The sequence below is a fragment of the Lycorma delicatula genome, chromosome 5 (assembly GCF_047948215.1).
Source record: "Lycorma delicatula isolate Av1 chromosome 5, ASM4794821v1, whole genome shotgun sequence".
In the NCBI taxonomy this organism is placed as follows: Eukaryota; Metazoa; Arthropoda; class Insecta; order Hemiptera; family Fulgoridae; genus Lycorma; species Lycorma delicatula.
This window is the reverse complement of record NC_134459.1, coordinates 41,831,105-41,853,410: the sequence shown is the minus strand read 5'-3', so window position 1 is coordinate 41,853,410 and position 22,306 is coordinate 41,831,105. Positions and strand designations below refer to the sequence as shown.

Below are 22,306 nucleotides of genomic sequence, written 5' to 3'. Positions count from 1 at the left end.
TTTTATAAGAATCGATCTACACGAAGCATTTAATAGCCCACTTCTGCAACTTCTTTCTTTTTCTGTTTAGCCTCCGGAACCACCGTAAGGTATTACTTAAGAGGATGAATTAGGATGTTACGCATGAATGTAAATGAAGTGTAGTCTTGTACAATCTCAGATCGACCGCTCCTAAGATGTGTGGTTATTTGAAACCCAACCACCAAAGAATACCGGTATCCATGATCTAGTATTCAAATCCGTTTAAAATCGGTATAAAAACCTCTACACACTTCTGTAACTTACAAATTAAATTGAGAGTCCTAAAATATAACAATATATTTTATATGGAAATATAATGTAGGCATAATAAATATATTTAATAATGATGACAAGGTAAGAATTTTATTAAGGCGTTACAAAGCAAAACAGTACCGTTTGCTTTTATTACAAATGAAATCAATTCGATCATTCCACGAAAGATTGTCATCTAATAAAACACCCTGAAATTTCGCTTTATAAGCAACAGAAATACTATTTTTTTTGTCTTCAATCATTTGACTGGTTTGATGCAGCTCTCCAAGATTCCCTATCTAGTGCTAGTCGTTTCATTTCAGTATACCCTCTACATCCTACATCCCTAACAATTTGTTTTACATATTCCAAACGTGGCCTGCCTACACAATTTTTTCCTTCTACCTGTCCTTCCAATATTAAAGCGACTATTCCAGGATGCCTTAGTATGTGGCCTATAAGTCTGTCTCTTCTTTTAACTATATTTTTCCAAATGCTACTTTCTTCATCTATTTGCCGCAATACCTCTTCATTTGTCACTTTATCCACCCATCTGATTTTTAACATTCTCCTATAGCACCACATTTCAAAAGCTTCTAATCTTTTCTTCTCAGATACTCCGATTGTCCAAGTTTCACTTCCATATAAAACGACACTCCAAACATATACTTTCAAAAATCGTTTCCTGACATTTAAATTAATTTTTGATGTAAACAAATTATATTTCTTACTGAAGGCTCGTTTCGCCTGTGCTATTCGGCATTTTATATCGCTCCTGCTTCGTCCATCTTTAGCAATTCTACTTCCCAAATAACAAAATTCTTCTACCTCCGTAATCTTTTCTCCTCCTGTTTTCACATTCAGTGGTCCATCTTTGTTATTTCTACTACATTTCATTACTTTTGTTTTGTTTATTTTCGTGCGATAGTTCTTGCGTAGGACTTCATCTATACCGTTCATTGTTTCTTCTAAATCCTTTTTACTCTCGGCTAGAATTACTATATCATCAGCAAATCGTAGCATTTTATCTTTTCACCTTGTACTGTTACTCCGAATCTAAATTGTTCTTTAATATCATTAACTGCTAGTTCCATGTAAAGATTAAAAAGTAACGGAGATAGGGAACATCCTTGTCGGACTCCCTTTCTTATTACAGCTTCTTTCTTATGTTCTTCAATTGTTACTGTTGCTGTTTGGTTCCTGTACATGTTAGCAATTGTTCTTCTATCTCTGTATTTCAACCCTAATTTTTTAAAAATGCTGAACATTTTATTTCAGTCTACGTTATCGAATGCCTTTTCTAGGTCTATAAACGCCAAGTATGTCGGTTTGTTTTTCTTTAATCTTCCTTCTACTATTAATCTGAGGCCTAAAATTCCTTCCCTTGTCCCTATACTTTTCCTGAAACCAAATTGGTCTTCTCCTAACACTTCTTCCACTCTCCTCTCAATTCTTCTGTATAGAATTCTAGTTAAGATTTTTGATGCATGACTAGTTAAACTAATTGTTCTGTATTCTTCACATTTATCTGCCCCTGCTTTCTTTGGTATCATGACTATAACACTTTTTTTGAAGTCTGACGGAAATTCCCCTTTTTCATAAATATTACACAACAGTTTGTATAATCTATCAATCGCTTCCTCACTTGCACTGCACAGTAATTCTACAGGTATTACGTCTATTCCAGGAGCCTTTCTGCCATTTAAATCTTTTAATGCTCTCTTAAATTCAGACCTCAGTATTGTTTCTCCCATTTCATCCTCCTCAACTTCCTCTTCTTCCTCTATAACACCATTTTCTAATTCATTTCCTCCGTATAACTCTTCAATATATTCCACCCATCTATCGACTTTACCTTTCGTATTATATATTGGTGTACCATCTTTGTTTAACACATTATTAGATTTTAATTTATGTACCCCAAAATTTTCCTTAACTTTCCTGTATGCTCCGTCTATTTTACCAATGTTCATTTCTCTTTCCACTTCTTAACACTTTTCTTTAATCCACTTTTCTTTCGCCAGTTTGCACTTCCTGTTTATAGCATTTCTTAATTGCCGATAGTTCCTTTTACTTTCTTCATCACTAGCATTCTTATATTTTCTACGTTCATCCATCAGCTGCAATATATCGTCTGAGTTTGCTTTTATTACAAATGAAATCAATTCGATCATTCCACGAAAGATTGTCATCTAATAAAACACCCTGAAATTTCGCTTTATAAGCAACAGAAATACTATAGTTATCATTAATTGGAATTCAATCCACGTGATTATCAATGTTAAGTCTGAGAAAGTACACTGCAACGGTTTTATCCATAACTTGAAGTTAGATGGTTACACTCCATCTGGCAAATAATTTTTTGAACTGCTATCGTAAAATTTTCAATTCCTTTATTTTCATCTTCAGATATAGATACAGTTACGTCGTCTGCGAAGGGGAGGGGGTTACAATGATTGACTCAAGATTTTGAAGCAGGTCATTAATAATCAATAAAAAAAGCACAGGACCTAGAACACTCCGTGTTCTACACTTGATGACGTAAATTGTATGTATTCTTTAATTAAAGACACGACTGTAATTCATTCCTCTGATACCAGAGCTACTAAGTTTTTCTTCGGTATTAATTAAATCGAATGCTACTAAGATTAAAAAAAAAAAAATCGAATTTTTTTTAATTATGAGAATTTAAAAGATTTTCCAGAAACTGTAAAATAGCTGTGTCGTTTTTCACAACGAAAAATTTCCAAATCTTCAACCCCCGCCCCAAAACGGAGAAATAATAAATATAACTAGATTATAATGATTCAAAAACACCACCAATTCGAATCACTTATTCGAGTGATTTCGAGTTTGTTTCGTGGAAAAAGACAAAGTTAAGTGTAAAAGTTTATATCCGAGTTTAGATTGATTTCTGATTTCTAAACTTGTTTATTAATCCCCGCAAACTTCAAAAATTTCTATTAAAAGGATTGCGATCAAAATCTTTCAAATATCTTAAAACTTTCATGTGCATATTGCACAGGAGTATTGCTAAATTTCATTTTTTAACAATTCAAAATCCTCTGCTGGTACTACACAATTTTTAAACTTACACAGAAAAGCAAAGATGTTCTGTTTGTTCGACCGATACTACTGCGTACAAGAAAAAATTACTGCGTTTCATTATATTTAAAGAATGATTAACTTTACCTACCGGAGATTTAGCATCTACATATGAAAATGATTGTCTATAACTTCAAATATGAAGTTATAGACAATCTGCAAGGTTACGTTAACAGAAGAAATTAAATTATCATTACTGGCGAATGAAAGTTTTACACCCATGCACTTGTAAAAAAATCGACTACGTAAACGCAAAATTAAAAATAGAAAAAGTATAATACAACTTTTTACAGTAATTATTTTAGTTTTATGCAGAAACTATTTACATAATTTTTATACAAAAAAAGAGGTCAAAAAATGTCTGTAAAACAACTACTAAGGATAAAATCGATAAACTGTGTTTTTTCTTTTCACTTTCCCGGCTATAGCTGAATTGCTGTTGCAGCAGCACAGCCAAAAGGGAAAGTATATCGATCGACTAAATTAAAAAAGGGGGTGAGTAGTTTTCTCAATTTTTAATCTTTGACTTTTTGTATAGCAATCATAGAAAGTTGAGTTTTAGTACAACGAAAGTACTTATTAAGTTATTTAAAATTCTCAAGTTTCGATCGGATTTAGAGATGGGGGAATATTAAACATTTTTTCTAAATAGTATTTGCTTCATATCTAGAAAACCTGTTGACCAAAAGATATCGGGTGATATTAAAGTATGAAAACAGCTTTATACTGCATATTTGAGAGGTATTTGGGGGCAGAAAGATATTGGGTTCTACGCAGTTAAAAAAAAATCTGCATTATGGTGGGTTTCTAATTTTTCTCAGACATCTTGGACAGCCATATAGAATCAAAGTTAACTTTTTTAAATAAGAAAATGGACATATAACGCTTGATTTCGATTGAAAATTTTATAATGGTGAAACCCTTCTTTCTGTTAATGCCTTCGTTATTGAGTTATAAACAGTCAAAGTTGCAACGACGGAAACATTTTGTTAACAATAAAACAAGGTAAAACGGGCTGTATGAACAATTTTATTGCATTTTACATTCATAATGCATACAATAACGAACATTTAACAGTGCTATAATATTGATAATAATAAACAATAACTAATAATTAACAACACAACATAAAGTTAAAAAACTATATCAAACGATATGATTTACTTTAAATATTACAATGTTTACTTTAAAATGTTAAATAAATGTGTTCGATTGTAAATTACTAAAAAATAAATTTTGAAAGCACACCGTTCTACAATTAATGTTCAAAATGCTTCCCCTCCCTACTCCTGGCAGTGTGCTAACCTCAAGTAATATCCGTTAATAACTCGTATCACGTCTGGCGGTACAAGAGCAGATTCGTCAATGTGTGCAGGTTTTGTTTTGTAAACATTACGTTTCAGGTAACCCCAAAAAAAGTAATCTAGAGGAGACAAGTATGGGGAGACCTCAGACCATTCTATGGCTCCTCTACGACCTACCCAGCGATTTGGATTCATTTAAAATTTGTCGTTCCACTGGATAATAATGAGATGGTCCCCATCTTGCTGAAACCATATGTTATTAATAAACTATTAATAAAACTAAAAAAAATGAACGAAGAAACTAATAATAAAACTTTCACCAATAAAACATATTTGAATCGCTAGGCCTGCAACTTAATTTTTACTAGCACTAACAAATTTTACAATTACAAATATGTTGAAGTAAACGGGTGAAATGGGGAGTTAATAAGTTGCATTTCATATAACAAATTTTATAAACTACAACGTTTTCGTTTGTTTTATATATATATAAAACAAACGAAAATGTTTGAATAACACTGCACCTAATTGGGCCTACTTATTGACGTAAATAATTACTAAAATAAATAAACTTCTAAATCCCAAAAAAGAAGAGAGTTGAATAGGACCCGTACTTAAAATATCAATCTTTAACTTTAATCTTCAAGTTTGAAAATCCAACTGTCAAATATTAATGTGGACAACATGGGAACGTTTTTTTGATGGGTTAGCATAGGACCTGACTTAATTAAAAAAATTATTTGAACTTTTTACATTATCAGATACGTTATCATTCTCTCTTTTTTCCCCCATTTTTTGCTAATATTAAAGATGTTATATTAGTTAGCTTCGAGCAACGCGGGTTATCAAATACAATAAAAATGATTCCACAATTTTTAATCAATATACAGCATTATTTTGATGATAGAACATCATTTGGTGAAGACGGACAAGGAACCTAAAAATTTTTTACAAAGAATTTATATTTTTTCTTCATTTTTAATACTTTCTTAACTTTTAATACGGCATAATTTTTAATTTAAAAACGCCATTTGATCAAGGGGATCATCAAATCGAACCCAAATATTTTTATTAAATACGACTAACTGAATATGTGTTGATAAAAACTTCAGGGATAAAAAAATAACTGCTCCAGAATTTACCAGAACAGATGATGGAAAACTGTGATAAATTTTAGTGAGAACAGTTTTACGAAATAAAAAAATACAAACATGTAAAGTATATAGAAAAATAAACAAAAATAATAATTTTTAGCATTAAAATTTAATTACAATTTAAGTATTTAACGATTACGACTTTGTTACCTAATTATCGTTAAAAACACGATAATTTTGTTTAAAAACACGGTGAGCACATAACATAAATAATTATAGTATTTAAAAGAAACGTAAATCAAGGTTTTTACACCGGTTACAGTCGGAAAAGACATAAAATAATTATTAAAGAAACACTCGACTACTAATTGTACACATCTACCTAGAATAATTATGAAACACAAACAAAAAATTAGTTAAGTAATTTTTCTCTCTTTTCTTTCAGGATGCAGTAAGTTAATCGGCGATGTGAAATTTAATATTAATTCTACATTTTCTGTCGTATTCCGGTGCCTGTTAGTCTTAACAAAGTGTAGGCCATTAAAATTACAATCTCAATCTCATGTAGGCTATACAGGCACCATACTACAACATAAAATGTAGAATTAATATTAAATTTACATCGCTGACTTACTGTATCCTGAAAAAGCTCCAAGAAAAGAAAGAAAAATTTGTTTATTTTTGTTCGTTTTTCATAATTATTTCTGTTTCTTTTTTATCGTTTTATGCAATACACCATTAAATTTTGAAAATAGCCTAATTTTAACATTTTGTTCCTCAGTGTAGCGCCCCCACTTCTAGATAAGATATCCTGTGTTACTTCGACATCGAAAACCTGAAAGTTAGTTGTAATCGGTTGGATCTGTGAAGCTGCAAAAGGGAACAAACAAACAAAACGTTACAGTTAAATACAATATCACTCCTCATGTAAACGTAGTCTGGTAAAAAAGCGACAAGGTTTTTTATATGCAGTCAAAAATATCAGTATTTATGCTCCTGCTTATTACATAAAGCAGAAGCATTATACTTCTGCTTTTGTAGTTCATTATATAAAATATACATACGGAAATCTAATATTTTACGTGAAGAATAATAATTTATAAATATGGGGATGTAATCTACAAGATAAAGTTTATTTATTAAAGAAAGAAGGCAATAATTTTCAAAATTATACTTTTCATTGCACTTATACTTCCCAGTAATTTACAAGAAAACCCTTTTACAGCTCATTTCCAACCGTGTAGAAACAGATAGTTAAGTACAAAACAAAAATAATAATTTAAATAAAAACATTTTCGATATATTGAATTCCCTCCACTTAAGTATTTATAAAATATCAATGTATCGAAGGGTAATATGTTTTCATAACGCAACTATACTTGTTCAGTTTAAGAGTTACCAGATGATACTTTTACGAGAAAAACTGCAGTATGTGCCGATTGTGATAATATATAAAAATTTTTGAACGATTAAAATTAATTGTCGTGCCATATTTTAAATGTAAAAGAAATAACAAAGAAAGAAAAAAATCATATAATATTATAACTTTTTAACACATTTTTTTAAAAGTATAAATGAAACAGTATTCGTAAAATATTACAGGCTAACAAATTTGGGAAATGTCTCATCAAGACGGTTTATAAAACAAAATCTTTGTGAAAAAACATATTTCGTTTGCAATTTCATCATTCTACTTTAAACTTTTCATTAAAAGTTTTGCAAAAAAAAATCTTTTTTTAGGTGTGCTTAGGTAAATAATAACAATAATAATAATAATAATAATAATAATAAAATTGGAACCCAGTACCATAATATGGAAGAAAATATAAAGAACTAAATATAAATAAGGTCAGATAAAGCATGATATCAAATATACGGAGGGGCGTTGACTAAACACTATATAAAGATTAACTGAAATTTAAAAGTATCAATACAATAGGTTTTGACAATGGAATGATTCCGAAACGTGTCAACAAACGATGAAAGAATAAAACTAAGAAAGGTAAGCAGTATTCAACATAGAAACTATAAAGAACTGCCCTACTGTAGATTTACCTATGTAGCAAACAGTCAAAATTAATTCAGCAGTTGATTTATGTGCCCAAAAAAAGTAAAATCTATTCATTCTATACTATTACTACTATAAATAAAGCTGTATGTCTAGTTGCTTAATCAATAAAATAAAATAATATTAACTAACCTGTAATGATTGTAAATTAAACCTTTCAAATAGAGAACAACTATATAACAATTTCCAAGAAGACGTCATATAAATGATTCAGCAATTTTGAGATCTACCACAGTAACTTATTTGTATGAAAAACACGATTTTATTATGATAAAATCATAAGTGTCAGCTAGGGCGTCAACAAATAAACTTTAAAAATAAATTTTCACAGTGGCAGGTATATCCTTGGAAGAACAGAACATAAGGATGAAGAATCCTACAGAAAGAAAAGCTCAAGGTTTTCTTCCAAGTTGTGGATACCCTTTCTGCGCACAATATTTCAAGAGATCAGGAAATTTTTACTCATCCCACATTACTGATCAGTGATTTTGGTAGTAATAAAACATTTTTCTGTTAATAGAGTATGAGAATAAGGTTTCTAGAAATTTTGCACAGAGTAAATTATTAAATTTAATTAAAAAATCATAGCACAATGGTGGTAATTCAACAGTCAGACATTTCACATACAACAAAATCACTAATCGATAATACATGTTTACTCATCATTATTAAATATTAAAGTAAGTAACAAAATAATAAAAAGTAAAAACACTTTAAAATATATTTTACATAAACCATGACACCTGCTGGTAGAAGAGGACACGAGTAAGAAATCTTAAATAAAATACAGACTGACAAATAAAAATAGCAACATAAAAAACAATTAAAAAATGCATTATTACCAACCATATTATGTAATTATAAACATAATTTGTAAACAAAATAAAAAATTTACTATATATAATTTAAGGAAAGACTTACTTATTTACTGTAATTCTTACTTAATACAAAATGAATTACCTCTTAATAATTTTAATGATAACATAAATAACAGCTATATACAGTCATTATTGTACAGATAAATTAAATTAGTTATTATACTAATTGCATTTTTTAAATCTAACAAATCAAATAGAAAGAATCAGATTTAAAAAAATATTTATTTTTCCCATTTCAAATGCGGAAAACTTTGAAAATGAAAACTGAAATAAAGCCCTTTAATTTTACTTTTCACAGGAGTTTTTTTTATTATTAATAATATAACATTGAGGAAAATCAATGCATCACATACGGAATAATAAAAAAAAAAAAACAATAAATCCAAATTATTATTTAATACTCAAATTAATTATAGAGTATGACAAATGACTTGATAACAACTATTAAAAATATGATAACATAATCATTAAAAAACTATAGCAAAATTAAAACAGCTATCAACATCCTGTTAGAATCTTTGTAGAAGCTTTATTTAAAATAAGCTTACATGGCTTCTACAAAGCACAAAGCCAGACAGACAATAAAATATTTAATGAAAATACTAAACAACAAATTATTTTTTGATTCCTGTAAAATATATACAATCATTATTTAAATAATGTGTACATACTTAATTGATTAGCAAAATCAAAAACAATTTCTAAGTAATATCAATAAATTTTATTAACAACCACAAAATTAAAAATACAAAGACAGAAACATTCATTTTAATCATTTTTCTCATAAAATTAAATTAATTTAAAATAACTGAACAAATACAAGTACATAACAATTCAGAGAATGGTAATGAATAACATTCAAGGGCACATTTATGAACACGTTCAATAGAGAGGCAGAAAATTCAGTTTTTTTTTTCCAGTATTGTTTCTGTAAACAAAAATCTCTTATTCTATTTTAAATAAATTATTGGGAAGATCTTTTATACAAGATCATAATTTATTAAAAATGAAAACAGAAGTATAATAATACCCTTTACTATAAATTTTTATTCTTTATGAGTTTTTAAAATTATAAATAAAATTATATTTCAATATAAATTACGTACATAATTTTTTGTTAAAAAAAGAAAAATTTTCATCGACTGATGAAAATCTATTTGCTTACTTTCAAACATGCACACATTACCGGTGTAAATTGCAAAATACTACATCTCTGAATTATAATTTTTTTTTTAAATCTACACGAGTTAAAGTTAATATTAAAGTAGAAATGATTACTGCTTTTTTAAAGTACTTGATAATACATCCATTACTGCTATTTACACAATTACTGTAACATTAATTAACTCTTACATTTTATAGTGTAATAAAATACGTTTATATTTTTTTCTAAAACATACCGCATCAGTTTTTTATAGACTATTATATAATAATAACACTTATATTCACCAGGAATGCACAATAATTAACAGAATGTTTAAGATACAAAAGTTAACTTCAACATTAAAACTGAAGATAATATTTGTTGATGATATACATAGGGACTTAATGATGGAAACTGTCTGTTAATTAATAATAGAAATAAAATTGAGATAAGAACAATATCTTTATAAATATGAAAATGTAGAAGCTATGCGATGTAACTTCATAATAATTAATAAATGGGAAGGCTTAAAAACAAGTTTAACTGTTCGTATAATTTGAATGATCTGTGATAATTATAATTATGCATTTAAACTACATTAAAAGAGTATAGTTAATTAATTAATATTAAGACAGGAATTGTTTCTGTAGACTGTTACCATTTATATAAATTTTAAAAAACTGGTTGTTAATGGAACAGATTTCTTGTAATATATAGAAAAAACAAACATCACAGTCGAACTACCATATAGTGCAAATGATAGTGAAGCCATGCAAGCCTATGAATGTGAAACTTATAAGAGAAGTGTAAATAAATAAATAAACCACATTCAAGAACAGCTGAAGCAGTATGACTGCATTTCAAAAAAGCTGTTAAAAGTTGTACAAGATTGTTCAACGAAACCAAACAAGAACTTAAAGTAGAAAAATCACTAAAAGCAGATCGCCGTACATTAAAAAAAAATCTGGACACACTGTCATTGGTTGGTATATCAATTGGTTGAATGTCATAAACTCTTCATCGCAAATCGGCTGATTTTGAAGTCAAGACTTCTAAGGTTCAAATCCTAGTAAAATCAGTTACTTTTATATGAATTTGAATACTAGATCCTGGATACCCGTGTTCTCTTTGGTGGTTGGGTTTCAATTAACCACACATCTCACTAATGGTCAACCTGAGACTGCACAAGACTAAAGTTCATATATATTCATACATATCATCCTCATTCATCCACTGAAGTAATACCTTAATGTGATTCCAATGGCTAAACAGAAAAAAAGTGAGGTTTGATCTACACCCAAAAAAATCCAAAATGGAAGTTTAAGGAAAAAGGTATGCAGAGAGAAATTATGATCTGCTTAAAGGAAATTCAATACAAGGCAAAAACCCTATCCAGTAAATACATATAAGGTCTGCTCCTTAAGTAATCAGCATCCACCTCATTCACAATCCCTCAAGAATGTTTATTCATTATATTATTAATCATGAATTTTGTCTACACCAGATTAAATATAGCGCATGTGAAAATAAAATAACTTTTTCCTAGAAATATTAAACAGCATCAGGTTCAAACGTCACAAAAGCTAGATTCAACCGATTCTTAAATTGTATATGGTGTAGAAGTACCCGACTTGAACTATAAACTGCATAAACATACCGCCACAGAAGGGTTTTCTTTACAATCAGAATAATTCTACAGCTAAGTATTGCATAAATTAAATCTAAATGCATAAAATATATGCACGATACGCAGTTATTTAATACTAAATTATAAAGTTAATCAACATACGTAATGTTTATCTTTTAATGTTACAAATATTTTTAACATTTTGTTTTATGGGCATTTATTACAAAAAAAAAGTGTTTTATTACTCATTAAATTTTATCATTTTCTTAAGGTTGAATTAAATTATTACATATATATATATATATATATATATATATTAGGCTGGTTGTATAAATATGCAACAAGCCTAAAGGAGAACACTGTTTATCACATGAAGATAAATTATTTCACAACTACATCTTCACTGTATCTATATAAGTGCGCGCGCACACACACACATATATATATATATATTTTTTTAAATTACATTGTGTGTGTGTTTCAATTATATGAGTTTTCATTTAAAGTTTTAATTCCAAGTAGAGAAAATTGTGTTTCATGTTGAGGAAAAATTTTTGACATTTCATATAACTTCTAATTTTGAATTTTAGAAAATTCAAAAGCAAAAGAGCACTTTTGGTTTTGAATAATTGGTACAGTAATAATTAATTTTACAATTAGTAATTCAAATAGTTATTAATTTTTAAACAACCTCTATTTACTGGAAAAACAAAGAAAACAAAGGGATAATGAGGAATATTGCAAAACCTGAGCTACATTGATTAGTACATGAATTAATATTTAAGAAACAAATTCCCAAGTATATTAAAAAAAAAATCCAAATTTATTAAATAACCAACTGAACAGAATTATTATATTTAATACTGAAAAAAAAAATACAAAAAATACAATCAGCTTACATTAGTATAACTAATAAAATAATTCCTTCAAATGCCAGGTTATACTTAGTTTAGGCAAGTGGTAAGAAAAGTGGATTATAACATCAACTATAAAAACACAGTTGAACATTAATCATGATACGCCTACTTCTGTGACAATTTTAGATTAATCTTAAAGTATTATACATTACATGTTAACTTTCTTTGTTTAAAAACAATTTAATTTGCTAAAGTAGCATAATGTAGTTTTAAAAGATACTATGGATTATTTGCACAGTTTGTGTACTTAAAAAGCATAACAGAATGTATAGAATTTCATAATTAACAGCTTAAAGGTGGTTAAAAAAGATAAAAGAAACCTAAAATCTAACAAATTGTTTATATATATATATATATATATATATATATATATATATATATATATAAATTCTGAGATTAAAAATTAATAGAAAATATGGAGGAACAAAACAGGCTGCAAAGTAATGAATGATTAACACCAGAATGAGTTTCTTTATATAAATGGTCATTTATTCTTATTCAGTACTAAAAGACACCAGTAAATTAAATAAAATAAGATATGAATATATGTTTTCATTTGATATTGTACTATGCATCTCTAATATTTAGTATGTATCCAGTATTGTAACAATGAAAGTAGTATGATTTAGGCATTAAAATTACGTAAGAGTTATATAAACACTGATTTACTTAATTAAATAATTGAAACAAATAAGATACAATATAAGCAAAAATATACAGACATAAATTATAAAATTATAATTTTACCAATAACTGATGTCGAACTGCACTCCAACCATTGTCAAGTCTTAATAATACAAAAAAACGGAACAATACAATAAACATACAAAAATATATACAATAAAGTACCATTTATTTATAAAAATCTGGGAACAGATGACATCTAGTACAGTGTAAACAAAATAAGTCTAAAAGTAATTTAAAAACAAAACAATTTCAAAGATAAATCTCTCCTTCCCTAGCCACAAATCTAACTTGAAAAAACTGTTAATGAACATGAAAATTCTATTTGGAGTAATAATATTAATACTATGAAGAATCAAATACAATGACTGTATTATAACCTGATAAACCACGAAAGTGGACTGTGATAAAAGAACAAAATAATAATGATAATGTAAAAATGATAATTTGTAATGATAATAGGTAATTTAACCTTTATAGTATTGGTATTTTGTAGTACAACCAGCAGACACAGCTGAAGCGATGATTTACAATGCTTCATTATGTAAGTACTAATTATATATATATATATATATATATGGGTTTCTATTGTTACTGTAGCAAAACACTAACAATGAATCTAATGTACAATTATCAAAACATATTACTAGAAAAAACTGGTTAAATACTACAGTATTTTATTATCATTTGGAGACTTATCGTATATTTTTTCAATTGGAAATGCGGTGTTAAGAGAATATTGAAAAGTAGATGGGTTGATTAAAGTTTTGACTAGACGCATACGGATAAGAACTATAGAAGATAAAATTGTTACAAATAAATCAGATAACCGATTATATACATATATTGAAGTTAAAAGATTTGCACAGAAAACAAAGTAATGTAAAGCAGTATTCAACCAATCAAAATGATTAAAGAAATAGTAATATTCAAAGATTTCAAGTTAATATAAAGTAATTCAAAATAAAATTATTAAAGAATTTAATAAGTTTATAAAATTTGTAAACATAATTTTTATTTTATCTCAGATTAAACTGCTTTTGAATTTATGAACATGTCAGTAGTCTTGGCATTACAATTAAGAATTATGTTTGAGTTCTGCTACGATTATGAGGCCAAATCCAGAATCCTAGCAGAACCTGTATTTATTTAATCATACATTTATTACAGGATACTGAAGAGAAAGATGTAGCATAGCACAAATTCAATGAATAAAACATAAAATAATCTTTAGCGGGCAAAGTTTAATTAATTAGCACTGTCCTTTTTTAAATTTAACCATAATAGAATTTAGCAACATAAATAACAGTAGAAATTATATGCAGCAAAGATGCAGTTAATTATATATTATTTTCCTTTCTATATAATAATAAATTAAAGAAATTATCACATAACACTAAAAGGATCTCAACACAGTAAACAAAGGAACTATTTATGCTATACTGTTGTATATCCATTAAATAAATGTGATCATAAAAATTAATAGGTAACTAAGTATATAACTTTTGTGTAGTTGGGAAAACTCACGAGGTGCATTTTTACATTCTAAAAAATTATGCTACAAATGATATTAAAAATATGAGAAATAAAAAATCATAAACAAACATAACAAAATGAAGACACACAGACAGACACGGTTGAAGTAGTTTCCCAGCACACAATATAATTTTAATGATTAAACTTTATTTATATATCAAATGTATACACTGATTAAGTAAATCACTAAAACTTAACAAAATTAAAAAAGTATGTCCTAACAAATTAGAATTAACACTTTTTTAAAATTACATCAATATAAGTAAAACTGTAACCACACATTAAATTATATTTTTAAAATTAATAAATAGCTCAATGAACAAATCAATCTGATAAAGAAGCAAGATTACATTCAAAAACATAAAATCAAATTATAACTTATTCATATACATGTATAATGTCTTATACAAAACTATTAAAATGTAACTAAATTAAGGAATAATTTAAAAAAAATAATAATTTAGAAAAAAACTAGTGCTTTCAATGTATTCCTAAAAAATAAAATAACATAAAAATATTATCAGTTGAATGGGCCTAAATCAGTAAGTAAATAAAAAAGTATCAGTAAATAAATTACAATCATGAAAGTTTAGAAAATACATAGTTATACTATTAATGTTTTAATCTTGGATATCTAGTGTAAATAATATTACCCACAGAAACTAATAATAAAATTAAAAAATTCATCTGAAATATCCTCAATTTAGTCATTTCTTGTATTTTAATAATTTGCTTTAATAATTTAAAAATTTATGATTAGTTTCCTATAATCCTAAGTAAAGCCTAGAGATGGTTTTTATGTGATCTTTTATAACTTGATTTTCACACATTCATAAATAACATAGTTAATAAATTAAGACATACTTAAAAATTCTTTTACAATAAGAATAGTTAAATTTAATTTGTGGCCTTATTGGTTGACAAGAAATGTTTTTTAGCTTATTCAACCATTTTTACACACAAGTGAATATCAATGATAAATAACTTTATCACAATAAGCCAAGAAAGATCATTTATAATAAACTAGTAATCTTGGCAAAAGTAAATTAAAGAGTACAATCTGACAACAATGGAACACTTAGAAAAGATTATTCTTTCCATTAATACAAATATTATAGATGTATATTTCTATGAAATCACAGTTGCATAACCTTTACAGTAATAAATAAATACTAGTCCTTATCTGTATATATCTGAGTATGACAACATTCGACCATAAAATAATACAAACATCATTCTTTCTTTATATTATGTTAATTTCAGTAAGCCTACGGTTAAATTCTTATTTTCATATCAATAATTCATCATAAAATTTTAAACAATGAATTAATACTACATATACCTCTGAATCGAAACAAAAATATACAAAGAAACGTGAACATAATTGATGAAATCTTTGAAAATATTTTTAACTTCAGTAATTTGAAGGCTTCAGGCAAACGGGAAAAATAACTGTATACATTAAAAAACAACAATGATAATTAACAAATATGTAACTACATCAAAAAATGTTAACTTGGATGACAATATTAGGAAAATCGACAGAATGTTGACATTCTTTGTTTTTGTTGGACATCATATAACCTATATACCGGTAAGGCTTAGATAACGGTAGTTAACCTGCGAGATAAAGTAAAGTAGATCATTTGACTCCGGTTAATTAAATAGTGTGGCAATATTTACATCAAAATACTCTAAAATATCTGATTTACTTTAAACAATAAATACACGTATATTAGAGGTTAGTCGTGATTGACCTCATACCTGGAGCAACCCCCTCATGTCATTATCAAAATTTTGACAGAAAATATCCAAAATATTTAAAATAAATGTTTAAATACTGCTAACATACCTTGGAATACAGTTCGGAGGTGTTCTATCCACTTCCCATGTAGCAAATAACTTCATAGGCACTGGTTTTATGCCCACAAGGGGCGTAGGTTTATTTGACTTATCCGCCATGTTTTCACGCACTGAAAAGAACATTGCACCTTAAAACACTGCTGCTACCTGGAGTAGGAACAAATTTAAAAACGCGCTAGATAGAAATTTACAAATTTACATAATACTAAAATAACATAAATTACGGTGATTAAAAAGGCCTCTGATTTTTTTTCAACGAACATGAAGTATAGTTTCTTTCATTTACATAATTCTAAGCGCTTGCATTCAGATTACGGGATATAATTTATCAGTAATTTAGCACATGCATCAAACGTTAGCCGCATAGAACAGCAAGCTAAAAGTTGGTAAACACCTACTGATACCTCTGGGCAATTCTCGACTAAATAAATGCCCGACCAGCAGTGCGCACTCCTGCTCAATCGTAATTTATGTGACTGCGCAAACGCGATCTATTAGTACAATTTAAAATTACCTCCTAGAATCGTAATCTACAATTTCATGTTACCAACTCTACAATCGCGGTGACTTTAAATAATTTATTGAATATTACATTTATTTTTTCCTTTACGCTATCTTATACTCACAAATCGTTTATTTAAAATTTTACAATACATTAACTACATTTATAAAACTCAAAAGTAGAAAAGAATATTTAACCAGTAATTCTAAATCAACTGCAGTATATTATATTATATTAGTATTCAAAAATTATTGAATATCTTTTATTCTTATAAAAAAAAGTAAAGGACCAACCAAAACAAAACAAAACAAAACAAAATACAAGTAAACTTAAATCATTTAATGACCAAAAGAGGTAATTCACCTACGAAACTTTTCACTCAAGAAACGGCAAAAAAATTAATGTAACTTAGATGTATCAAAATTGTATTTTTTGAAATCAGTTTAAGATGATTACACAGAAAAGAAGTTGCTAAAATAGATTTTTTCAGATCAATATTATGAATAATTTTATTACTAACTTGACTGTATCAGTTTTAATTATTCATTAGTTTTCTTTGATTTGGAAGTTTTATTGACTATTTTTTTTTTTCAGAGAAAGCACATTTATGAATATAAACAAAAGAAATTTAACTTATTTAATTTTCTAAATATCAGTCTACACGATTCATGCTTATGGATGGCAGATAATGTTTGGACAGCTCATTTTTATATCTTACTAACTTGTTCTAACTTTTTGAGGGAGTCCCCAAGAGATGAAATTATACTTTAGATAGGAACATACATAGATATAATATATATTTAGTAATTTGATTTTTAACAAGCAAACTTGATTTGATCATCCCATGAGATGGTGTCATCTAATAAAACATTCCTATAAAGTTTCACTTTATAGGAAATAAAAATAAATTAATTCTATCCATGAAATACCTGAAAAGCACAATGCAATGGTTTTAACCATATTTAAAGTTAAATGATTACAAAACATCCAGTGAATAATTTTTTGAGCTGCTGTTATAGAATTTTCAATTCCTTTTAAATAATTATCTTTAGATTAAATACAATACTGCTGTCTCCAAAAATGGTTACAATAAATGGCTCAAGATTTTGAGACAGATCATTAATAATAAAAGCAAGTGACCAAGAATACAATCCAGAGGCATTCTGCATTTTACAGTGAAATATTCCCTGTGAAGACTCCTATATGCCAACTCTTGTGTTATTGTAATTTTTAAAGTAAAACATTTCAAATATTTAATAAGCTGAAGTATACTAATGCAGATCAATATGTTTGACTCAATGAAGAAGGAAATGGTAAACCATTTTACTTCTCACTTTCTAGCCTCAGACAATGTGCTTATTATATAGAAAATGACTACTACTTTTAGGAGAGAGTTGAATCTTATGAAAGGTTACTTTCAACAATTTTGGTTATTCTATCAAATAAACATCTACTTATAAAAAATATATCAAGTTGTAGTTGGGATTTCTTCAGAAATGAGTTTTAGAAAAGACTTGAATGGGATACAGAAGCACAATCACATTTTATGAAAGGAAGCAAGTAAATTACTTTTTTCTAAAAAAAAAACCTTTTTACTTAAACCTAAACTAAAACACTAGATTATTTTATACGGTAAATTGTAATTTTTTTAAAATTAAACTTTATGTGAAAGTTAGATTATAATTACATTTGATTATTTTTATTTTATCTTACAATGAAGATAATAAATCATGATTTATCTTCAAACCTTATTAAAAAAATTATCATTTTTTAATAAATATTTTTCACTTTATCAACAAGAAAAAAATCTTTAAATGGTCTAGTTTAAAAAAATGGGTTGATAAATCTTCAAAAGAATGTTAAATGTTCAATATTTATATTTTATTAATTTGTAATTGGTGATTTAATATTAAATTATGATTGTTATTTTTAGAAATAAGAAAATTTTGAGAAATATAAAATTTAAAATAACAAATACTTCTGGAAGAACTGAGATTATTTCCTATTTTGATGAATAACAATTCCAATATATAATTACCAATATGATTTGTTTTCAAACTATAGGGAAATTTTTGCATTATTAATCACTAAAAATTTAATTCTGTAATTCTGCTGAAGAAGGAAATGTCTTTAGTAGTGCTGAAAGTACAGATTTGGTATAATTTGAAAGTGTCATTAATTTTCAATTATTTTAAATGAAATTAAATATAAAAAAAATTGTTATGCGATTGATTTTTACATGATTGTCTTAACACCAGCAACAACCTGTTATGGTGAATTCAGTCTGAATATTTAATTATAATCATCATCAGCAGCTTCACTAATTATAATAAAATAAATTTAACTGTAATCTGTTAACTAATAAGTAGTTAAATATTTTTATAAAAATGGTGAACAAAAATGTATAAATCACAAATTAAAAATTAAATTAAAGGTTGTTTATATGTGGCGCACCACCTTCAGTAACATTAAACAATATGTGAATACTTTTAGGTTTATATGAGTTATATTTAAGTAGTTTTGTTTATTCTGTATTAAAATTACCTCAGTTTATTTTAGCCATGGAAAAAATAAATAACAATAAAATATAATATCCTTTATATAAGTATTTGGTTGTAATTTCTTCATGAAAAAAAAAAAACAGTGTTCTTAACAACTGTCTGCAAAAGACATCTTTAAGTGAGAGTTTTATAATAATTAAATTAAATAAATTTTATAGGGATGTATGTATTTATATTAGGTGAAAGATGGGCCTTGAGAAAGATACCTACCTAAACAAAAGATACTAACCTGATCTCTAACCCAAGATGGAGTTCTGTGAGTTGATCAGTTCATAGGAGTGGGTTAAGCAATTCCTTAGTTTCATCTGTAGCATCGTCAACTACCTTGCATGGTAGCTACTTCCTTACTGAGCTCAATGTTGGAATACATGTTCAAGGATTCCTCGTACTATCCAGGATTGTACAGAAAGCCATACTAGCAGCTTAGATGCTAACGGAGTAAAGTAAAACTTCCTATTCTCACAAAATTTAATCTATGTCAAAATAAAATGGTTGTAGATGACTTGAAATAATATACCAGTAATTACCATTTTTTAGGAATCATAAGTAATCCGTATCTGGCTTTCTAGAGAAAATGGTTTCCTGTTACTTTCTTCAATGGGTCAAATATATTATACATCAGCATACAACATCCAATAAAATGCAGGTATTATTTACTCTTACAAGCAAGATGTTACTTGGTTCACCAGAAGGTAAAAGAAGTGAATGTCATATAAACTGTCTGTCTTCGTATGGTTACTTAATGTAAAATAATAAATTTTTGTTACTTTTATTTAGAGTAATTTTTACTTTTACTTTCAAATATTCACTTTAAATGTCATACTCTATTAACTATATATATATGATCTTCTTAAAAATGCTATTTTATTAGCGTAATAGAATATTTAAAAATATAAGTATAAGTTGTGGAAATGTTAAGCATAGATTTATTTTTAAACCAGAATTAATGGGGCCAAACTGTATTACCTGAGCGTTTAGTTATCCAAGGTATGGTCCGTTAATATAAACTTGACTGAGCAATGTTCTGTTCAATGCAGTTTAAACAATAATGCTATAAATTAATTAAAATGCTTTTAAAAAATAATATGAAGATGCTACAAAAAAAACATCAAATAATTTTCACTTTCCAATTTGTTATTAAGCTTCAGGATAAATCTATAAAATAAGAAAAGGTGTCAAACATAAATACTCACTGAACATAAATTCATTGAGTAAGGGTTTCTTATGAACATAGAAGGAGGCTTTGAAGAATGAAAAATTGTAAAACTTTTGTTGGATTTATCCAAGAATCTTGGAACCACTGGTCAAGTTGGAATTTTGCTCTACAAAATTATTATTAAACATAAAAGAACCTTGAAAATAATCTTAATACATCACTAAATCCACTGCATGAAAGCGGAAGATGAAAATCTCAATTAGTTCATAATTATTAGGTGGTGAAAGCCCTCTGTAATACTTATGTTTAAAAATAGATGCATAATGGAAAAGATTAAATTAAATTACATTGTTCTTGTTCACCATGATCAAAACCGATTAGAAATTAGGGTGGTATGATTTCTGCAAGGAACATAGTCCATGCAAATATTTGTTTGGTACTTAGTGGAAATCATATTTGTGAAAAAGTATAGGAAGCTTTTCAGAACTGCTTTATAGGAAGCTTTTACTAACTGTATAGGAAGCTTTTCAGAACCGTCTGAAAAGGTTCTTGTACAGGAACGAGTGAACCATCTCAAAATTCATAGAACCATAGCTAACCTGAATTGCACTCTTATCTTGAGGTTGCACTACTACAAAACTGTTTTTGCATCAATGGAGTGAATCTAGTGAAAAAAATTATAGGAATTGATCATTTAAGGTGTAAGGTAAAATGAGAACAAAATAACCGACTTAGAATCAAATCACTGGTGATGGGAGGCCTAACACCCTAATTATTTTTTAAGATACATAGTATATCAAACTTAAGACAGGAGGCCTTGGAAAATAAATAACATACGAATCTGTTTTGTTTAACACCACTTGAAACTAAAAGGAATTACAAATTAGGGATGACATTATCAGGCGGTACTGGCAAATCAAGTTTTTTTTTTGAGAAATGAAAAACCAAAAACTTCTAGGCATACATGTCTTAGCATTCTTGAACCTGATTACCTTATCAAGCAGTGTTCATTTTGAGGAGAGGGGGAGCCCACCAAAACTGATTTACCACCAAGGATAAAACTTAAAATACATTTGAACCTCTATATATAACGCACTTTGATATTACAAAAACTTTGATTTTACAAATTGTTTTTCTGCACTGTGACATTTTAATAAGACTAAGTATAAATTTACCTCTGTTTAACGTATTCATACCTCTATATAACAAAATGGTGACATATTGCATATTAACATGAAAATGTAGTAACATCAGTAACTTTAATGAAATGTTTTTTAACAGTGACACCAAATTTAGTATTTTGGACATCTCTGTGAGTTTAAGATAGTTATTCTTTTAATTTCTGCACTGAAATTATAAATGTAAATAAACACAAAGTATTCTTGACAACAGTCAAGAATGACAAGTTATTTTTACTGAAATTGTAAAGCAAAAATTTCCAAGATTATCTTATAAGCCATTAACAATAAAACCGTAACAAAAAATTAGCAGCAACAACAGAAGATATGTGCGCAGGTTCATTGTCAAGGTAAAAAAGCACTTTTTTCTCGCCTAAATGTGAACGTTTAATGTCGTTTAATGGCCTCCTTCAATC

The 22,306-nt window shown here is 27.6% G+C and overlaps 1 protein-coding gene across 4 annotated transcripts in view; it reads right to left on the bottom strand.

Moving 5' to 3' along the window:
- Positions 1-16,907, bottom strand: part of KrT95D (phosphofurin acidic cluster sorting protein KrT95D) — a 526,961-nt gene extending 510,054 nt beyond the window's left edge. For all 4 annotated transcript variants that reach the window (XM_075365986.1, XM_075365989.1, XM_075365987.1 and 1 more), the window contains exon 1: positions 16,483-16,907. In XM_075365986.1, the coding sequence (XP_075222101.1) occupies positions 16,483-16,616 (134 nt within the window). In that variant the 5' untranslated portion in view covers positions 16,617-16,907. The remainder of the gene's footprint in view (positions 1-16,482) is intronic.
- Positions 16,908-22,306: the final 5,399 nt, after the last annotated feature.